Here is a 21,609-nt window from a genome sequence, read left to right as displayed (position 1 = left end):
TTTTTAATAACCTTTTAGTACCTTTTTTTTATATATTTAAAACTTTTAAACCCCTTAAAGCCAGCGTTACTAGCACTGGGTTTTAAAAATAAAGTAGCTTTAAAATAATAACTTAAATTATTTAAGCTTAACTTTAAACTAAAATTAAAAAAATTACTAAAATTAATTTTTTTTAAAACTTATTAAAAATATTAATAAGAAGATTAGCACGGGGATTAACAARAAAATTAATATAAAAATTAATAATTTAATATTATTTTAGTTTTAGGTTATAGGGGTAACTTTTTCTTATTTTTTTTTAAAGCATGTCCTAATTTTAATATATAATATTAATTATATTAGGGTTAAAAAATAAATAAGCTAAAAATTATAGTTTTAGGTTATTTCCCCTTTAAAATAGCTCTAGTTATAATAAATTTTAAATTAATAAGTTTTAATAATAATATAAAATAATAAGGTAAAGGGTATATCTTACCCTATGCTTTACTAAGCTAGTAAACTAAATTATTTAAGTTAGGTTTTTTTTTTAACTATTTTTAATAGTAATAAAATTCTTAAGTATAAATAAAAAAGGGGACACTTTTTTAGCTATTTAAGTTTAGGTTTTAAAAACCTTAACTAAAATACCTGTGGACTACCTTTACTTACCCTTTAAAAATTTAATTTAAAATATTATTATTAAAAAAGTTTAAAAAGTAATAAGTGTAAGTAACTCTAACTATAAAACTAATAAGTTTTAAAAATCTTTACTAATAATAAAAATATTAATAAAAAAATCTAATTAATAAAAATAAAGTATTTTAAACCCCGTTAAATAATATTAAAAAAGTTACTTAAAAATCTTAAAAAAGGCTAGCTTTAAAACTACCTTTATAAACCTTTAAGCTATGCTTAAGCTATTCTTAACTAAAAAGTAAATATAAATTTAAATACTTTATATATAGGTTTTTACCCTGGCCTATACTTAAGGCCTACCCTAGCCTTGCTTAATTAGTAATTAAAACCCTAAATATTAATAACCTAGTTAAGTTATATAGCCTAATATAGTAATAAGGTATACCAAGCCTTGGTGGCCTAAGGCCAAAGCTTAGGTTACCTAAGGCGCTAACTCCAGACTAATAGTGGATTAGCTCTGGTAACGTCAAATGGAAAAACATTGGCCCTGACATAATTAAGCTAATTTTATTTTTTAGTTAAGGTTTAATACTAGCAAAGTTAAACTACTAGCTAATAAAAATTAAGACTTTATGCCTAGTTTAAATAATAAAAAAAATATTATTTTATAAAGTTTACTTCATGTTACTTACCTATAATTATTTATTTTAATTACTTTATAATTACTAAAATATTTAAAAAAATATTACTTTAATTATAAGCTATTAAGGGCCTAAATCTTTATTTAATCCATGTATTATAATATTTATAATAATTTAACTTATTAATTTATTACTAATTAAGTAAAATAAACTTAGTTATAAATACTTTTTTTAGGCTGCTAAAAGATAATACACAGGTAATAATAGAAAATCTTAACCTTAACATGTTAATAAAATATTTATTTTTTAACTTAAATTTTATACTAGTTTAACTAAAATACTTTAAAGTCCATGTTAATCTAAACTTTATATATAAAATTTATTAAAAGTATAAAAATAATACGCGGTGCGCGGCGATTATTAATATTTTAATTAAGGTAAAAAAAAATAATACTTTTTATTTTATTTTTTATTAAATTATTAAAAAGCTTTTTTATTTTTAAAAAAATAATAAAAAGCTTTAGTTAGTGATTCCACAAGGTTTACTTAAAAATATTTTTATAACTATTTATAATTAATAAAAATATATTAATTTAAAAACTTACCTATTTAAACTACGCGGTTTAGCTATATATAAAAAAATAATAAAATTATAAAAATATATAATAGCTTGCCTTTATAAATTATTAATTATACCTTATTATAAGCCCTATAAATTCCTAAATCTTATTATTACTTTTAATACTTTTTATAAAATATTAACTATAGACTTTATGGTTAATTTACTAATAATAAATAAGGGATATAATTAAATTTTAATACTAGTTAATAAGTTTTTAAAATAAATTAGCCTAATTCTAAATTACTTTTAATAAAAAGTTAAAAATTAAGGCGTGGTACTAATTTAATTTATATAATTAAAAAACTAGGGTATTTTATAAAAAATTATTTTAAATTAAAATTTAAAGTTTATTTTAAATTTTTAGTATATAATATTTAAAGTACTTAATATTTAATAGCTATATAATATAATATATTACCTATAAATAAATAGCTAGTTTAAAAAAGTAATTTAAATAATAAAAACCATGCTTTACCACTAGCTAGTACTATACCTTAAATTATAAATCTTATAAAAAACCCTCCTATTTTTAATATAAGCCGCCCTTAATAACTTAAAAAAATTTTTAACTAGGCATAGTTTTTATAAATTAATATATAGCTAATTTATTTACTAAGCCTAAATTTTATTAAAATACCTAGGTAATTAATTTTTTATTATATATTAAAATACTTACAAGGCCTTATTATTTACTATAATATAAATAAAAAAGCACTATAATAAAAAATATTAAATAATATTTTTTATTATTAATAATAAGGTATTATTATACCTTTATTAAGGCTATAATATTCCTATAAATAAGTAAATATTAAAAAAGCTAAGTTAATAGTTCGCGGGTTTTTTTATATTATATACTAAGTAAGTTAATTAATATATAAACTAAACTTTTTAAAAAAATAGTAAATTTATTTTATTATTTTAGTATAAATACTTAAACCTTTTTAAAAAACTTTTTTAATTAATAGCTAACAAAGCCTAGCGCTATTTTTAATAAAAACTTTTTATTAAATAAAAATTAATATAAAGTAAAAAAAATAATTACTAGAAAAATAGTACGCATAGGATATAAGTAAATACTAATAATAAAGTATTTAGTTTATTAAATAAGCTATAAAATAAAAAATAATTAATAATTATTAAAATTTAAGCTTAAAGGCGCGGAAAACTTAATAAAAAAATATAATAAAACTTACCTAAAGTAATTTATAATATTTATTTAATATTTATTATATTTATTTTAATATTATATAATTATTTTTATTATTAATTTACTTAATTTTTTATACCTTATTTTAATACTATGTTTTTTTATAATAATCTTTATATTTTTATTTTTTACTAATTTTAATTTTTTTTAAAGCTTAAGGTCTGCTTTAACAAGTTTTATAAGTTAATATTTTTTATTTTATTTTTTTTACTTTTATAAGTAATTTTACTAACTATATTTTTTATTTTTAAATAAACCTTAAGTAAAATCTTATTTAGCTTTTTTTTTTACTTTTTTTATTATTATAAGCAAGAGTAATAATACTTTTTTTTTAATAAAAGCCTACTTATTTTTACCTTATTTTTTTTAAGTAAACGCTGCTTACCCTTACTTTAGTAAAAAAATTTTTTTTAAGTAAATACTGCTTACTCTTACTTTAGTAAAAAAGATTTTTTTTTATTTTTTTTAGCAAGTAGTTATTACCTATTTTATTATTTTAATTTATTTTTTTCTTTATTTTACTAAGTAATTTTAGCAAGTAATTTAACTTTTTTAAAACTTTTTATTTTTTTACTTAATATAACTTATTTTTAAGCAAAAGCTTAACTTATTAAATTTTTTATATAACTTTTTTTAGTAATTAAAACTTTTTTTTAAGTAATTTTTTTATTTATTTAAGCTCCCTTTTTTTTACTTTTACTAATTATAAAAAAACTTAGGGTAATCTAAAAATAGGATTATATTAATATTATTAATAAAAATAATAAAAAATAAAAAAAAATAAAAAAAGCTATATAAAATATTGCTAAAAGTAATATAATTATTATAATTATTTTTTAATATATTAAATATATAATAATAATAGCTATAACTGCCCGTGAACGCGGGTAGTTAATAAAAAAATAAATTTAAATAATTTAAAGGTAGGGAGAAAGCTTGTAATTATATTAAATAAATAAATTAAAAATTTTAAGATTTATAGCTTTTTTTTAAAAAAATATAAGTTTTAAACCTTAGTATATTTTTTATTATTTATATAATAAATAAATTATTTAGGTATAAAAAATATTTATATAATTTTAACTTTAATAAAAATTTTAAGGTAAAAAAAGTGCCTATTAGCCTAATAATATAAATTTACGCACATGGGGAATATTAGTTTTTTATATATTATAAATAAATAGTTTTATATAATAAAAACCTAGTATTTATAAAAATATAATAATTAAAAAATATAGTTTTATTAAGCTTATTAAACTTAAATTTTATATTTAATTTTATTATTAGGCCAAGGCTACACCCCGCGAAGATTATTAAAGCTAATAATACTTAATTATTATTTTTAATTATTATTATAGGTTACTATATTTTAAATATATTTATTTATATTATTCCCCTAAAAAGGGGCCTAGCTATATAAATAATAAAAAAAATAAATTATAATAAGTTTACTTAAGTAGCTAAAAATAATTATTTATACCTTTTACTTTTAAATAATTTAGTAACTTATAATTTTTATTAAATAGCAAGCCAAGATTTAATAAACCCTTTATTTAAAATATATTTATTACTAGTTTTTAAAAAATATAATATAATAAAAATAAGGGCCTATTAATAATAAATAATAATAAACTAGGACCTCCCAGCCTTAAAAGCTAAAAAAGTAAAAAAATATTAAAAGCTAAAATTAATAATTAAAGGTATATTAATATAGCGCGCTAATAATTATAAATTAAAATTAATTAAAAAGTTTAAACTTATTATAATAAAGTTTAAGAATAATATTAACACGGAGAACTTAAAAAACTTTAACTTTAATAATAATTTTAAAAATAAGATTTTTAATAAAAATACTATAAATAATAATAATAGTTAACCTAATAACTCTTAAAACTCTTATTTTTAGTTATTTAAGGTAAATGCCTCTTACTTTTAGGTATTTAAAATAAATAAATTAAAAGTAAAAACGCCAGGCCGCCTTAGCCGCTTTTAAAAAAAAAGGTTATTAATATTTTAAAAAAAATTACATAAAGCCGCGAATTAACAAAGTCCTTAAAAAAATATTTAAAATATTATAGCCTAAAACCTGTTTACTAGTAAGTAAAAAAATATTTAAAAAAATGCTGCCTAAGGTTTTTTAACTAATAACTAAGTTAAGCCCCTTACTGCCCTTTAAGCACTTATATTAAATTTTTTTACTCTTTAAAATAAAGCTATTAGCCCTTAAGCGCCCATGTTAAATTTTTTTACCCTTTAAAATAAAGTTATTAGCCCTTTATATAAGCTAGCTAGCATGCTTGGTTTAGGCTTATAATAAAACCTAAGTTTTTACTTATAATAACTAAAACTAGGCTTTATAATTTTTAGTAAATTATAATTATTTATATAAAATTAGTTTATAAAATAATAAAAAAACGTACTAATCCCTCCTGTTATTCTAATAATAATAATATTAATAACTTAAAAAAAAATAAAGGCTTAATAAAGTGTTAAATCCTATTTTTATTAAATTTAATAAGCTAACTCTTACTATAAGCAAGAAACTAGCTAATAAACTAGTAATTTTTTAAGTATTTTTTAAAATCTTAAAAATTATAGCTACTCTTGCTATAAATCCAAACCTTATTACTAGTAAGTTATTAAAGCTAACTAAAAACCCTACTAGCCCTATAATATTAGTAAAAATAAATACTTTTACTTAATACCTCTCCCGCTAAAAAAGTATAAATACTAGTTTTATTTTTAATAAGTATTTTATTAATAATAAAACCTTTATTATTTATTTAACTTTATTATTTTTATTTTAGTAAATATTACTTAAAACCTTATTATTCTTAGCCCGTGCTTTAGCTAGTAACCTTAATTTATTATTAATAAATATTAGTTTTACTTTTAATAAGTGTTTTATTAGTAATAAAACCTTTATTATTTATTTAATTTTATTATTTTTACTTTAATAAATATTACTTAAAACCTTATTATTTTTAGCCTGTATTTTAGCTAGTAACCTTAATTTATTATTAATTAATTATAATATAGTATTAAATATATTAAAAAAAAATACCTTATTATTTATAAGGCTGTGTAAATTTTTTAAAAACTTAAATATAAGCTTTATTAAAGGCCTAAAAATATATTATTATTAATATAACTTATTAAATAAAAAATTAGGTTTTAAAGGTTTTTATAAATATATTATATTTAATATTAAAAAAATTAAAATAAAATTAAACTTAATACCAAGCTACTACTTTTTATTTATTACCTTTTTTACTAAGTAAATTACTACCTTTTAATTAAAACCACCTTTACTTACATGGTTTTTTTATTTTTACTTTTATAGCTTTTAAAGCTCTTTTTATTTTAATTACTTTAATATTACTAAGTAAATTAAACTTAAAAAGCTTTTATATTTATTTTATTTTTATAATAGCTATTTTTTTTAAACTTAAAAAGCTTTTATATTTTTTTTTATTTTTATAATATTTGCTTAAGCCACTAAGTTATTTTTTTTTATTAGTAAATATGGGCATCCGCCTTTTTATAAGGGGGACTTATTAAGGTTAGCCACCTTAATAATATCTAATACTGCTATTGGGCACCACCCTAACCCCTTTCCTTTATTAAGAATGTAGTTAGCCTTTAGAGAATTATCAATAATATTATGAATGCACTTTCGAATTGTCTACCTTTGACAATTTTATTTAGTTACTTAGTATAGGGTACTATTTAATTTATTTAGCGCTATACTTAATAGTATTAGTAATTTGCTAAATAAATTAAATAGCACCCTATATTAAGCAACTAAATAAAATAGTACCTGTATAAAATTAAGCTTAATAAAATATAGTGCCGCGTTTTAGCTAGTAAAGGCCGCCCTGCTAAGAACGCCCTGTAGCTAATAAAAATTCGCGGCGGCTAATATTAACTTCTTACCACTAAGGCCTTTACCCCTAAGATTTCTCCGTAGTTACTAAGTTACTAAAATAAACTACTATTATCCTAGTTATCCGCTATAACGTTAGCTTTATATAAGGCCTTTGCTATACCTACTATGCTTATTATAATCCCTAGTTTAAATAGCTTTAATTTAGCCATGTTAAAAAAAAACTAGTAGGCGTATAAGGTCTCTACAGGCGCGCGGCACGCGCGCAAAGTTATTTATTTTAAATATTTACCCCTTTTTAAATTAACTAATAAGATTCTCTGTTGTATTAACATAAATTTAACTTTTAAAAGTTTAAAATAGCTTTAAAGTACGCGGTTTAGTTAGTATAATTAAAAGTGCTATTTTGTTTAGTCGGGGGGTAATAATAAAGAATAATTTTACTAATAAATTACTAGGCAAGTTATGTGACGAGTCCAGAACAGCGCTATTTTAGGGTGCTATCTTATTTAATTGCTTAATATAGGGTGCTATCCGATTCATTTAGCGGTCGGTGATCAAGGGTGTTCACCCCACCCTAGAATGTACTGAAAGTAATGCTTACGGGGTATAAAATTGTCAATGGTAGGTATGTAGGCAATGTGTAATAGGGCAACCTATTGTTATGGTACGATAATGTTGGAATGAGAGTACCAAAGAACATCTCGAGGCAATTCATCACTCATCAATCATTACTGCTATTCTAGATAAAAATAGCTTCGAGCTGTAGGCGCAGTATAGAAGCGCCAGATCTTATATAACCTAGTAAGGCTCCCTCAACAGCCCATCAACTGTAATCCAAGTCTTCGCCCGTTTGCTTCTCGAAAGCCGCTTCGATAGTCAATGCGAGTGTCTACCAAGTAATACTTCGTCAGACCATGTCCCATTCTAACGAAAACAGGAGAGAACAAGAAGGAACGGAAACCTACCCCTTCCTTTGCTCAGCCCTTCCCTCGCCACTCGCACTTCCACTCGCTGACCCCGTCATATCCCACAGCCGACTCTTGTACGCCGGGAAAGAAGTGTGGTTCCACATATTCACGAGGATACTGCACGGCCGCATTAGCTACCTGCCCATGACTCATGTAGCGAATGTTTCAGGAAAGAATGCTCACCTCTGACTCCGATCAACATACTCCTCCTCGCCGACCTGGCGCACTCCAACTTTCATCCCATCCTTCGTGAACATGACGTTCCGCTTCTCCATCTTGCTCTTTGTCTTGTCGGAGACTTCTTGAATGATGCTGTATGCGATGAAGCCGATCACGACGAGGACGATGACCACGATCAGGAGGATGACGAGGGGGATCAGGCGGTTTGCCATATTGGCTGTCTTTGGATTGGTAGGTAGGTGATACAGGGTTTGTTTTTTTGAATCTATTGCACCGTAAGAAGGTTAGTTAAGACTGATCGACATTTGACGAACGAGGATAAATTTCAGCAGTGTTGATGGATGGTAAGACGAGTTCGTCAGACGCAAAGATGGAGACTCCGTAGGGCTGAGCGGGTGACGTCGGCGACGATCGATCATCTAATTCGGATGGATGGGGTTACGCACCACTAGATTGTTGATCACTCAACGGCGTTGATAAATTATTGTATTCAACTTTGCCTGGAAAAGAGGATAAATCGTGTTATTTATATTCTTCTGCATGAAGAGAAAAGAAAATAGATGAAAAAATGGATGGAAAAGAAATAAGACCCTGGTGTGGCTCACGGGTTCTGCGGCAAAGAAAATCCTGGTGCCTGGCTGGGTTTGCGCGCTTTGAAACGCCCTTGCTGTGGCTTGTATGGAATCTAGAATTCTTCATGCAACTGATTGGGAAAGGAATGCGCGCGGGGGTGGCTTTATCCTTTTGGGCTTGTTAATTATAGATTCATGTAGACAGCCCTGTGATTTGCATTTCCATTCAGCTGGGATGTGTCAAGGACATTTGCGTTGGGTACGGCGTACTGTACATCGAATAGAGACCAATTGATGCATTTGGAGAAGGCAACTGCATACCTCAACTAAGTCAATGCACACTATGCAGGTTATATTGCATTGGTCTAATTTATCGATACTCCGTGCACTGGAAATTCTCGAGACTCCAAAACAGCAACCTAACCAGCCGAAAGACAACCTGATAGTTGGATTGTCACACAATGTCGTCATGATGAATCATGTATATATTCTCAATCTCAACTTCATCTCTTGGAAGTTCATACCATAGCGATCAATATCTATATCACACTCCCTAGATAATAATCATCCCCTCCCTCCAGCTACTATCTCAAAGTCTACTGTATCCCGGACTAAGATCATACCAAGCATTCACAATGTGCGATGTCCCGTTCTTCTTTCCAGTCTGCATCCAATGCGGGACGGACCAGAACCCCTGTCGTTGTAAGATTGTTGGCCCGACACTAGGTAGGCATTCCCAGTCATTCTACGTTGGCTTCTTTTGAAGTAGTCATGCTGATGAGTTAGGGTTCGTGGTCACAATCGTCGCGGCGGTTATCTGCTGGCCCGCCTCTATATTTTGTGGATGCTGTTGTACGAAAACCGGGAAAGAGTGAGTTGTATTTGAACATAATCGTGCCTGGGTGCAAGCTGCTGACAAGATATATAGTGTGCTGGGATATCCGGTCAAGCTAAATGGTCAAGTGTCAAATGCTATTCCCATATAGACACCCGAATTAAGTTATTACTCGATTATAATCAACTTAGCGTGTGTACTATTCAATGTTTGAAACAAGACATGCGGGGTACTCAAGTATAACATACGTCATTAAATATAACATGCGTAAAGGTATCCAGATAAATCATCAGTAACATTACGGCTCAACTCATCATTCTAGAACGTCCCGAGCCGTTCATTTGAACTTCTCCTTCAACTTGGCAAAGATACTCGATCGCTTCTTCTTCTTCTCTTCCTTTCCAGACGAGCCAGTCGAGGGAACGTCCGATGTCTTGGTGTTGTTCGAAGGGCTCGCGCTCTCCTTTATCTCCTCCCCGGTGGTTGGTGTGGTGGTGGTTGACGCTCTAGTGGCTGGTGCATCAGTGGTTGCGGCTCCGGTAGTTGGCGCTCCAGGCTGTGATGCTTCAGTGTTCGACGCCCTAGCACCTGTAGGAGTTCCTGTCCTTGGTGACAACTCCGCTGAGCTGGGTTCCGCAACGCTAGCCCTGGGGGCAGTCTCTGTAGTGGCAGCGGTGGTAGTAGGCGCCGGTGCGCCAGCCGAGTTTTCGACCTTGACCTTCTGTTGCAGCTCATGCTCTAGCTCCTTCTTTTCGTCCACAACAAGCTGATTTGCGGCTGCTTCTGGGTCTTGGTGAGCCTCGAGTAAAGAATTTCTGACCACGTCCGGGACATCGTTGACCGGGCTTGTGCTATCGGTTTGCTTCTTAGATTCGAATGGAACGTTGCCGGCAAGAGCAGCGGTAGTAGACGTCGGTGCAGCAGACTGCACGGTGACTCCGGGGTCGGCGGATACAGGGTGAGTTCCGCTCCCCATTGGGAGGCTGGATTCAGGGATCATGGTATTTGAAACAGGAGGAACAGAGAACGGGCCAGCCAGTCGAGAGCTATCTTGGTCGTATGAATCGTTTGTACGAGCAGTTGACTGTACTGTGTTGGTATTGAATGTGCTGGGGTCTGGAACTTTCTCTCCCGGCTTTAGATGAATTGGATTGCCAATGCCGCTGGAGGCCGGGATAGGATTGACAGAGTATTCAGACAGCGGGGTGTCCGCAGGAAATCCTCCAGGGACGTTAGCCCTTTGCTCAAGCGGAACGTCTTTGTCCAACCCCGCAGTCGTCGATCCGGGGGCCTTGTTCTCTTTAGGGACTCCACCGGCTAAGCCGGCGGTTGTGGAGTTGGGCGTCACGCCAGAGAGAGTGCTAGCCATTTCTTGGGTGCCGTTCTGTAGCGCTGCGGTTGAATCTGCTTGGATCTGGTCCGGATATAGGATGTTGTTCACGTTGCTAGAATGGTCGCTCTCTTGCGGTGCGTCAGGCAAGGTCGTCCAATTTCCGTCAACGACAAACTGTGAATGTGATAGGTACACGTCAGTAATACGAAAGAAATAGAATTCACGGAGCGACTCTTATAGTTCTCGGTCAGCGCTAGTGTGATGACGTCATTCGCAGGGCGGCGTCATCACTGTTGGCACAATAGAGGAGGGGGCTAGCTTGGTGATGGAGATTGGGTAGAAGCCTCGAGAAGCGGGCTAAGCAGCCAGCTGCCCCTCATATGTGAGGCTGTAATGGAGGAGGCCGTGGAATATGACATACCTTGAAGTGCACTTTGTCGGTGGTTGCCGGAAGGTAGACATCTTTTTCGAAGCCGTTTCCTTTCCGATCCAATTTGATCGTCTTGCCCCAGTCATCAAACGTGCCTGTGACGAACACCTCATTGGCATCGTAAGGCCTGGATCGGCCGTGGTCAGCCCATGGTCAGAAGCCAGGTGGGTGAGGGCTGGATCGGAAAGTTAATAGCCTCGAGCAACTTACCATCGAAACGTGTAGCTCCCCATTCTCTATAGGGGCTCTGGTATGGGCTGATGCGCCGGACGAAGAGAGGGAATTATCGGAGCAACCAAGCAGGGAAGCTGGGGATTAGGACGGAACGGCACTGATAAAGTGTGAGGGGGCTGGGAAGGCAGGGCCTTGGGCCAAAGCGGGGTGGCGGTCGCGCAACTCGTCGCTCGGAGGATTTAAACACTGACAACTCTTCAATTGCTGATAAGGGCAGAAGCTAATGCAGTTTCTAGATGATCTTGGAGTCGCTTTGCGTGCCCATCGCGCTGTGGAAAGTAGCGGTGGGATACACTTTAAAGTCAGACACCACCGGCTCAGTCTAGACGCCGGTTCTAGACACTAGGCGAGGATACCTAAGCATTCAGACTGAGACAATAAAGATAACCTGGCTAGCACTGAGTCACTGTCAACACCTGGGCAGTTTCATTTGTGCTGACACCGCCGGCTTTTACAGTTCTTGGCCTTCATCGGCTACTCAAACTGAAGATAAAGTACCTAATAATCGGCCCGATGTGCTTGCAGGGAGTTTACTGGAGATCCCTCTACCTGCAGATGCCACAACCATCGAAGTGCTTCTAGATCTTATTGATCCATGGCCCGAATCTTCCTGAACCAGAGTAGTATGGCGTCGTACTCCGGAGTACTGCGAAGTGGTTGTTGTTTACATCATAATTACGATGAATGGAGGACGTCAGCGATGATCTCAAGGCGACTGGCGAGCAGAGGTTACGGAATAGGTAAGACAGTTTCCTTCTGCCCCGAGGAGTGTTTGGGGTAAGCCCGTAAGATCGGTAGTACGGAGTAGTGTCGGGCAAAGTTCTTCGCAGCGCATGGCTTCCGGACCAAGCCATCTGACAGCATCGTGACCTTCTAGAAGACATCTGGAAGGCGTTTAGATTATTACATCGAAGCTTCCACGCATCGCCTATAGGTCAGCGGTTCACGTCCTCAAAGCCCCATTGGACTAGAAAGGGGGCTTACTGTCACTTGATGTACTGCATCTTTGCCCATTTCTCAACTATTGATCTTCTTGACCAGCTATTGAGCGCTAGTGAGCTGCGAGCACTGGGCGGGGAGAGCACCGGTGACGTTGATCTGCATCTGCAACCTCGGAGAAAGAACTCATCAAGGGCACGGCACAATAGAGTATAGGCGTGGTCAAAGTCATTATCCTTTGATGCTCGATCATAAAAGAGTTTAGGGTGTCAGCTAGAAAAGACAATTTGTAAAGAAAATAATAGGGGTTCATCCACGGTCCATAGGCAGAAGCTCGTGTGCTGGCGATAGCTGCAGAAAGCTACCCCGCCTTTTCCGTCCCGTCTGCTTTGATACTACTTATTCTTAGCATTATTCCCTTTTATTTCCCATCTGAACATCTGTCTCTGACCGACCTCTCTCCTTCCCCCTGTTTTACTCCTCCTGTTTCATTCCTTTGGCCGGAACAGCGCCATCCTCACACGTCCAAGACAGTTCCAAACTCAGTTCAACTGCTGAACTGAGAGCAGGCAGCTGCTCTGAGCATATAAGAACAAGGATCTGGCCCATCGGTGCCCCTCCAGCTTGTCAGTTCCGACTGCTGCGTTCATACTGGCGTTGCCCCTCGTTAACACCCAAAAATTAGGCAACGGAAAAAGCAATAAGAAAAAGAAACGAAACTCGCCAAGTAAGTACAAAAGAAGTCTGGGCATTTTCTTTGATACGCATACCTTCTCTTCCCTTTTCTCTTTACTTGGGGTGAAGCTGTCTTTGGCCTCTGAAATGAGAACGCCTCTTCGCGTCCGTTGGGTCTGAGCTCCATTCAAGAGCTTCAGACTCTGGTCTGATTTGTCTCGAGACACTCCAATTCGCCTTCAGCTCGTTCGATACCCACTCGGCGCTGCCAAAGTCAAGTTGTTCCAGTCTTTAGTCTTTTTTCCAAAGCTTTGTCAACTCTGTCGGTTTCTCTACCCGCCGCCCCTCCTCCCTCCCACTTTCTTCGCCGATCCCCCTTCGATCTCGTTACGTTCGTGCATACATGATCTTTCCCTCCTCCCGCATGCCTGCTCAATTATTATCCTCGCGCGCATCCTCATCTCATGATCTTCTCTTCCGATCATTCCACTCGCTGTTAACTTCTGTAACCTTCCTCTAACCTCGATCAGTTTCTTTGTCTCGCCGACCCTCTCACATCCTCACAGTGTACTCACAGCGTCGCCAATCCCCTAACCCCCGTTTCACCTTGACCAAAGATTCCAATCGGCGACATGTCGAATGCATCATCTTCGGGCAACAACCCTTTTCTCAAGGTTTCAACAAAAGAGGATAAACCGCCGTCGTTTCACAAAATCGCAGAAGACGAGGAATATGAGGTGACGTCACCAACCGACGCTACCTTCCGAACCTCCAAGAACGCCGCGGGCTCGTCTGGTGGGAATAACCCGCTCGAGAGTGGTCGAGCTGGAGAGTCGGCTGAGGGAATCCGCTTTGGGAGGGATCCCTTCGGTGGCTTTCCTGGTGGTGGACAGGAAGGCCAGGATGAGTCCTCCACGGACCCCCATAGCTTCCGTCCGACTGGTGGCCACGACCATGGCTTGCCCAACAACTACGCCCTGGGCCGCCGGACGTCTGTCTCCGCCGAATCTCTGAACCCTACATCTGCGGGCTCGGACAGCTGGACCCCGCCGAATCACCCAAAGTCGGAGGAGCAGCTCGCCCGCTTGAAGACAGCCGTCAGTAACAACTTCCTCTTTTCCCACCTGGACGACGAGCAGTCCAGGACAGTGTTAGATGCATTGGTTGAGAAGCCCATACCCGCGAAGGGCATTAAAGTGATTTCACAGGGAGATGCTGGCGACTTTTTCTACATCGTTGAGCAGGGTCACTTTGACGTCTATATCAACCCTTCTGGCTCCGTGCAACCGGGCCCAGACGGAGCTGGCAACAAAATCAGCACGATTGGACCCGGCGGCTCCTTTGGAGAGCTTGCTCTGATGTACAACGCACCTCGAGCGGCAACCATTGTTTCGACTGATTCGAAAAGCACTCTCTGGGCTCTAGACCGCGTCACTTTCCGGCGCATTCTCATGGACTCTGCATTCCAGCGACGACGTATGTATGAAGCTTTCTTGGAAGAAGTCCCGCTTCTGTCTAGCCTCAAGCCTTACGAGCGCGCCAAGATTGCCGACGCCCTCGACACGATCAAATTCCCAGCCGGTGAGAATATCATTACGGAAGGCGACCCAGGTGATGCCTTCTACCTGCTTGAATCTGGCGAGGCCGAGGCTTTCATGGAGGGCGTGGATGAACCCGTAAAGTCCTACCAAAGAGGAGACTACTTTGGTGAACTAGCCTTGCTAGACGACAAGCCTCGAGCAGCCAGCGTTCGCGCGAAAACAGAAGTCAAAGTTGCCAAGCTTGGCCGGGATGGATTCAAGCGCTTGTTGGGCCCTGTGGAGAACATCATGAGGAGGACGGAGTACTCATCGAGGCCCTCTACAGCGACATAAGGGTTCCAAGTCGAAAGGTGACGCTTGTTCAAAATGAATATCACTTGGTTTTAATGCGTCATTCCTGCGTTTACTTATATTTGCAAGTGAGGGAGTGTGTTTTTGAGTGCAAAGAGGTTAGAAAACTCCCAGTTCCAGGCGAGTAGTTGGTTTTGTCTGTTTTGTCTTTGTCTTCGGATTTGGAGCGTTGTCCGCTCCTGAGTTGTTCATGCCCAAATTTCTCTTCTCTTGTCAAATCTTTCTGTTCTCAACTCATTCTCAGCGGTCGCCATCAGGAGATATATGGCATCTTGCCATCACTTAGACTGCAATTTTGGACCCCATTATACAGCTCCAGGCTGTGGTGGATCAAGCGCAGTCATAGATGTTCCACCTATTCGTCCCATAGGCATTGGTGTTAACATGTAACATGATATAGTTCCATCTCCATCTTTCAATGATTGATGTGGTACCTCAATTCATCGCGCAACCACCAGATCGCTCCTCAACACCCACTTTTCCCCATCTGTAACCTCCTTCCCCTCGTGAAGTAAACACTGGTCCCCATGTCGATGCAGCAGCGCCATCCCCATCTCGGGAGCCACTGCAATCGGCTCTGGGTTGGGATTCAACCTTGTCCGCTCCGGGTAGAAAACTGTTTCTCCCCCCGTGCAGGTCGATAGGTAAATCAGGAGTGTCCAAGTAGTGCGGGCTAGTTTGGGAGGTGTTGATGGCGATAGGAACGAGAGGGTGTTGGAGTCGTCGTCTACGAGGTTATGTTAGATGAAGACTACAGATTATGGACTCTTGCTGACGCTTAATGGAACTAAATGGAGCATGTGGGCGGGTAGCATAAGTAGACAACTCACAATGCTGCGCAAAGAACTGCCCTGGCGAATAGCGATATACACGAATATTCGCATTCAGCCCCAGCGGTTCCCCGCCCCAGATCTCCTTCATCGACCTCCTTCCCACACTTGTTTCTTCGCCCACCTCGTCTTCGTCGATAGGGGAGGGGTTAGTCACAAGCTCTCTTAGCGCTGTTCCCCGCCAAAGGTTCTCCGCAAACGCCGCATCCTGGATTTGGAATCTATCGTTGACGCGGACAGCATCGCCCTTTTTGGGCTTACCAGGGGTTGTGATGAGCGGAAGAGAGGCGAGGAAGGAAACATAAGTCTTGCATAGGGAGGCAGGGAGAAAGTTGCGAATGAGGTAGATCTGATCGGGGAGCAGAGACTCGAGATGAAGATCGGAGGAGGGAACGAGGGGGCGGAGAGGGGGCCAGTTGGGGGGTTGCTGGTGGGGTTGAGACTGAGGTTGACGGGTATCCTTTTTCGAAGATCTTGGTTTTGGCATCGTTATAGTTCTTCAGGAAACGTATTCCGTTCCTGATTTATGAATTGTTATGTTTGTCTGTTTGTGTGTTGTTGAGATCTCGATGGGTCTATAACTTATGGGGAGAGTGGAGAAACGGCAGAAAATCCCAGCGCCGGAACTTCATTTGACCGAGCTATTGTCGGGGCCTGATTTTCCAGTTCACCGCCCTCTTCGTTCTCCTCCCTCTCTCTGGCCGTCCGCTCGAGAACTTCTTTCACAGGCCAACCAGAGTCCAGTCGCCCTTTCCCCCCGGTCATGTCATCGTCGCAGACCATGACAGCGCCAGCGGTGGGCCATCATCCTTCAGAGGCTGGTCCGGGCATGTCGTCTCTATACGACTACACCCGACCGCAGCACTCACCAGAGAACAACCATCACCTTCCGTCCCCGCAATCGGCAACCCGCAACGATTCTGCCCCCGAACACTCCTCCTCGTCTTCCAATGGCATACCCGCTCTCTCCGACATGGTGGCAGTCAAGTCCGAGGGCGATGATCAGGCTTCTCGTGCCTTTTCGGACGGCCAGGACTTCCAGTCCGATTTCCGCCGCCAGTCCGCCGCCAGCGCTTTGCTGGCTCAGTTGCTTGGCGGCCAACAGGCGCCTACTACAGACACAGATCATATGATGGAAGGCTCGGGGATATCAAATCAGCAGGATAGCGATCAGAAGCAGCAGTTGGGCGATGATTCGAATGGGCATTGGGAAACACAACCAGGGGAGGATGTTCCGCCGGCGGGAGCGGAGCCAATCGACGGAGATCAAAGTCAGCCGGCGGAATCCCAACATCAAGCAGAAGACATGACATTTCATCAGTCAGGGCTGCCTTTTACATCCACTGGACAAAATGATAGCATTGTGGCCCCAACTGACCCCATTGACAGCCTAACCGACCCTTTGCTATTCGCGAAACCGACTTTGGACCATGCCGACCTTTTTCCTCCAATAGACTTCACGGCTCCGGAGACACCATTAGAGGCATTTCAACAGAATGATATGCTAAATGCTGCCTATTTCCCCCAGAACGCGGACTTGTCGGCCTTGGGTTACACCGAAGGAGGGTTACATGATGGAAGTGGTTCAGTGGCAGGATCCGAGCCGCGGATTCAAGCTTTCGCCAAACTTGAATTCGATGACGGCCATTTTTACTGCAACACATATTCTTTTATCCTAGGGCGAGATGTACGGGCGGCGCGGGCGGCGCATCAACGAGAGTTCCAGGCCCGACAAGTCATGAGACATACCCGAGCAAAAAGTTCGAGCGGTGGGAACGCATCACATACACCTATTCGGGTAAAACATGAAGGAAGTGGGATTATGGGTAGTGTTGTTAGCGACCGGGGTGGAATTATGGGTTTTGACCCTGATGTTCCTCCGCATATGCAGTCGCATATCAGTAGACGCTCGTCAATAGCCTCCGAGGGCGACGCTGGCGGTCTCTTGCATGCAACTCCCGCCCAGCTCCAAGCTACTACCGACTACAATGCACTTGCCATGCAATCATTACAGGAGAATAACGGCAACGGAGACGCTAAACCCGTCGACGCCTTGGCGCTTCTTCCTTCCCCGGACTCATGCCCGACCATCCCGATTCACCCCCCTGCAACGAACGATGGCAGTGTCGCCGGGCACCGTGGGATTTCACGAAAGCACGTCAAGATTGCATACAACTTTGACAAGAATTTGTTTGAGATGGAGGTCCTGGGGAGGAACGGCGCCTTCATTGGTGCAGACTGGCTCTCCCCGAGCCAAATTCGACCGCTACATAGTGGTGATTATATCCAAATTGGAGGGGTTCGTATTCGGTTCTTGCTCCCAGACGTTCCAATTGGCGAGACCGGAGCCGATATCGAGGAGGAGCAGTTTGCTCCAGAAGCTCAGGAGAATCTCGAGGCCCCGGTCACAGTTGATAATGAAGAAGCGCTTGAGAAGAAGGACGACTCGAAACCGACGAAGATTGTGCTGAAAACAAAGGTTGAGGATTCTGCTCGGGCAGCGCCGTCTATCGAGGGAGATGGTCAGCAACCACAACGCCGCCGTGGCCCTGGTCGGCCACCCAAAGATGGGATTATGTCAAAACGTGAAAGAGCCGAGCTGGCACGGGAGCAGAAACTGGCCGCCAGGCGAGAGGCAAATGGTGGTGTTACACCACCTCCGCAGAGCAAACCTAAAGCGGGAAAGACGACGGTTACTCCTGGAGGCATTGCGCCCAGTTTACCGGCTGAGGGCGAGTCGCCGAATTCGAAACCCGAGAAACGGAAGTACACAAAGAGGAAGAAGGACGGCACGATGGATTTTCCTCTCCCATCGACAGAAGGTGGGCAGTTTCCCATGGAACATCAGCCGCAAGAATACGTCAAGCCTCCACCTGTCAAGAAGCGCAAGCCATCTCGTTCACCCTCTCCCAACTATCCTCCAGAGTCTGCGTACACACCTGAAGATCTGGCCAAGCCGCCGTATAACTATGCAGTTCTTATTTTTGATGCTCTCACCGAGGCTACCACGCCGATGACGTTAAAGCAGATCTATCGGGCCTTGAAGCTCAAGTATCCCTATTTCCGCTTCAAGTGTGAAACCGAGGGCTGGACATCCAGTGTACGGCACAATCTCAACGGCAACGGCCACCTTTTCATGCATGCAGAGCGAGACGGTAAAGGATGGTCATGGCAGCTACGGCCAGGAGCGTCCGTTGAAAAGGAAAAGAAAAGACGTCCGTCACCACCGCCTCCTCCGCCTCCTCAGCCTGCACAGGCTCCTCCATCTTCTGTCACCCCTCAATACATGCCCCCACCGACCAACTCGTACCAAAGTCAACCGAACAATCAAACTGGAATGGCCAACCCGCAATTCCAAAACTTCTCGTCCATGCCATCGAATCCATTCCCATCCTCAACAGCTCCAACTCCTCCCGCTCCTACCCCCGCTCCGCAACACTCAACTCCATATCCTCCTCCCGCACCACCTGCAGCATCCTCACCCTTTCCGATACCTAGTCCGATCAGAAACAATCTCCCTGCCGCGTTTGCGCAAACCACACCTACCACATACACCTCACCATACGCCTCCGATCCTCCACCGCAGCTTCTCCAGTATCAACAGTCTCAGCAAGCACAACCACAAACACAGCACATGCAGCCGCCTCCTCCACCGCAACACTCTACCCCGTATCCACCTCGGAATACACAGCCTCTTCCGCCAAACAACAACCCACCCCAAAACTACAATCCAAACCCGGGTCCTCCACAGCATCAGCCTCAGCACCAGCATCACCAGCATAACCAACAGCAGCAGCAACCGTACAATATGGGTGGGCAGAATACTGGCCCCGTACCAATGGACACGTCTTCCGACGAGGCTTCCTTCAACGAGCGCGCTAACAAAGCGATTGATGACTTTGAGGCCGTTTTGCTGGAAGATTACGAAGACAAAGACTATATCAAGGGTGTTCTCAAGAGTGCACGGGCTCGGGCCCTGGGAGAGGCAACAGAGAGTTCGTTCCCCGGCGGCGAGCCACCAGACGAGACTGTTCTTCTTGATGCGCTGAAGAATATGATCAAGGGGCTAAGGGGGGAGTGAGCCATCACACTTTGCTCTCTTGATCGCTTGTACAAACGTGTAATGTCCTGTTTGTGGTTGGTGACTGCTCAACAGCCGGGACTTGAACATGATTACGACCTTACGTTTACGATTATATTACTTATTTGGGAGATTCGACTTCTATTTGGCTGGTGTTAGTCTTTCGACTAGGAGAGGGCCACCTATTTATTTAGATTGTGGCTTACAACTTCCATTTCACGCCTCGTTCGACCTTTTCATCTCCGACCTTGCTTGATATTTTCCAACCGTCACTTGACGTTGCTCTTTATGATATCCACTCTGTTATGAATCGCCTTTTATAGTACCGTCGGCATATCCCCACGGTAACTTTTCAGAAAAGGAAAGGAAAATGGGCGGAGTTAGTTGTATAGACAAAATATGATCTATTGCATTATTCTACATGGCTATGTATAGTTCGAGTGTGGCTGAAGTCTACTCAGACTGTGATAACATCTCACTTCCAATCTAGAGTCCATTACTTGTGGACTTTCATTCCTTCTATGGTTTCCGAATTTCTTTGCAAGTATACGCAGCCAATTGAATCCTGTGAGGACGCTGGGTGCCTGGAAGCCGGTCGCTCCAGCGATATCTCAATCATCCTTCTTGCATATTGGCGAGAGAAGACGGGTGTGCTCAAGTGTTCTTACCGTTATCATTGTTCGTCCGGAAATCCACCTTGACGCACTAGGTCGGCACTTTACATGGCGGCTAGGGCGCTTGCATGCTAGCACGTTTCTCGACCGGGTCCTTGCATTGCGCCATATCTGATTATGCCCATACCCGACGGCACCCGGGGATATGATGTATTCCCAGACTTTCCACTACTCTGGTTCACTGCGATTGAGGTGGACTAGACGTTATAATATCAGATCCAATGGGCCACGGTTCGCAGCACAAAGTCAGGCTGCTGCCCACATGTGACTTACTGCATTCTGTCCGACTCTGCCGACATCTGTCCGACGAATGACAATGGCACTCGAGATGCATCCGAAGTACTTTTCTTTTTGTCTTCCCCTCATTACTACGGGTTGTACTCTGTAACACCGAGCGCCTAGGGAACATCCGGAGACATGGGGGGGGGGAAGTTGGACAACTCAGGTGTAATGATTTATCTCGCCTACTCTAATGGGCGACTTACCGTACAGTCTCGACACACCGTCTGATTTATCTCAGCCACTCGCACACTCGAGGTAAACTGAGTTCACCGGCCTCTAATTGTCCAACCACCGCCCCCGCGCATGAAAGCGGTTGATGCGGGTTTTGGGGTGTTAAGGAGAGCGGGTTTATGGCCCTTGTTGAGGCCAATTCTCATCTCGATCCACAAGTTCTTTATTACCAGCAGTCTAGTATAAGGCTCACGGATTTCTTGTGCATGCGGTTAAGGCCATGACCAAGTCTGCTACTCCTAGTGTCGAGTCCCAGGAGAAGAACCTTGCCGCCGCGCCATAAAGCGCATCAAGTACACTCGTCGTTTTGTCCATGACCGGTGTCAAGCGAAAGATGAACCCAACCCCGGCAACTAGATTTTACCATAGCATGGGGAGGAACATGAACCGGTAATAATCGCGGCTGGAAATGACAAAGACAGCCACGAAAGAAAAGAGAAACACAACCATATACGGCCTGGACGGTTGACATTTAT

At 39.9% G+C, this 21,609-nt stretch overlaps 5 protein-coding genes across 5 annotated transcripts; 2 read left to right on the top strand and 3 right to left on the bottom strand.

Moving 5' to 3' along the window:
• Window positions 1-7,938: 7,938 nt before the first annotated feature.
• Window positions 7,939-8,337, bottom strand: DSM5745_03074 (uncharacterized protein; the record flags this gene model as incomplete). Its single annotated transcript, XM_026745090.1, has 2 exons — window positions 7,939-8,062; window positions 8,150-8,337. 2 exons carry the CDS (start codon window positions 8,335-8,337, stop codon window positions 7,939-7,941), a joined length of 312 nt encoding a protein of 103 aa, XP_026605956.1.
• Window positions 8,338-9,869: 1,532 nt separating this feature from the next.
• Window positions 9,870-11,528, bottom strand: DSM5745_03073 (carbohydrate-binding module family 48 protein; the record flags this gene model as incomplete). Its single annotated transcript, XM_026745089.1, has 3 exons — window positions 9,870-11,039; window positions 11,287-11,422; window positions 11,506-11,528. 3 exons carry the CDS (start codon window positions 11,526-11,528, stop codon window positions 9,870-9,872), a joined length of 1,329 nt encoding a protein of 442 aa, XP_026605955.1.
• Window positions 11,529-13,775: 2,247 nt separating this feature from the next.
• DSM5745_03072 (cyclic nucleotide-binding domain-containing protein) lies at window positions 13,776-15,017 on the top strand (the record flags this gene model as incomplete). Its single annotated transcript, XM_026745088.1, has 1 exon — window positions 13,776-15,017. The coding sequence occupies one exon, from the start codon at window positions 13,776-13,778 to the stop codon at window positions 15,015-15,017; it is 1,242 nt and encodes a 413-aa protein (XP_026605954.1).
• Window positions 15,018-15,475: 458 nt separating this feature from the next.
• DSM5745_03071 (uncharacterized protein) lies at window positions 15,476-16,352 on the bottom strand (the record flags this gene model as incomplete). The annotated part of the gene is made up of 2 exons (XM_026745087.1): window positions 15,476-15,762; window positions 15,866-16,352. 2 exons carry the CDS (start codon window positions 16,350-16,352, stop codon window positions 15,476-15,478), a joined length of 774 nt encoding a protein of 257 aa, XP_026605953.1.
• A 276-nt stretch (window positions 16,353-16,628) lies between these two features.
• DSM5745_03070 (forkhead domain protein) lies at window positions 16,629-19,946 on the top strand (the record flags this gene model as incomplete). Its single annotated transcript, XM_026745086.1, has 1 exon — window positions 16,629-19,946. One exon carries the CDS (start codon window positions 16,629-16,631, stop codon window positions 19,944-19,946), a length of 3,318 nt encoding a protein of 1,105 aa, XP_026605952.1.
• Window positions 19,947-21,609: the final 1,663 nt, after the last annotated feature.

This window comes from Aspergillus mulundensis, assembly GCF_003369625.1.
Source record: "Aspergillus mulundensis strain DSM 5745 chromosome Unknown scaffold_2, whole genome shotgun sequence".
NCBI lineage: Eukaryota > Fungi > Ascomycota > Eurotiomycetes > Eurotiales > Aspergillaceae > Aspergillus > Aspergillus mulundensis.
This window is presented reverse-complemented; position numbering and strand designations above follow the sequence as displayed.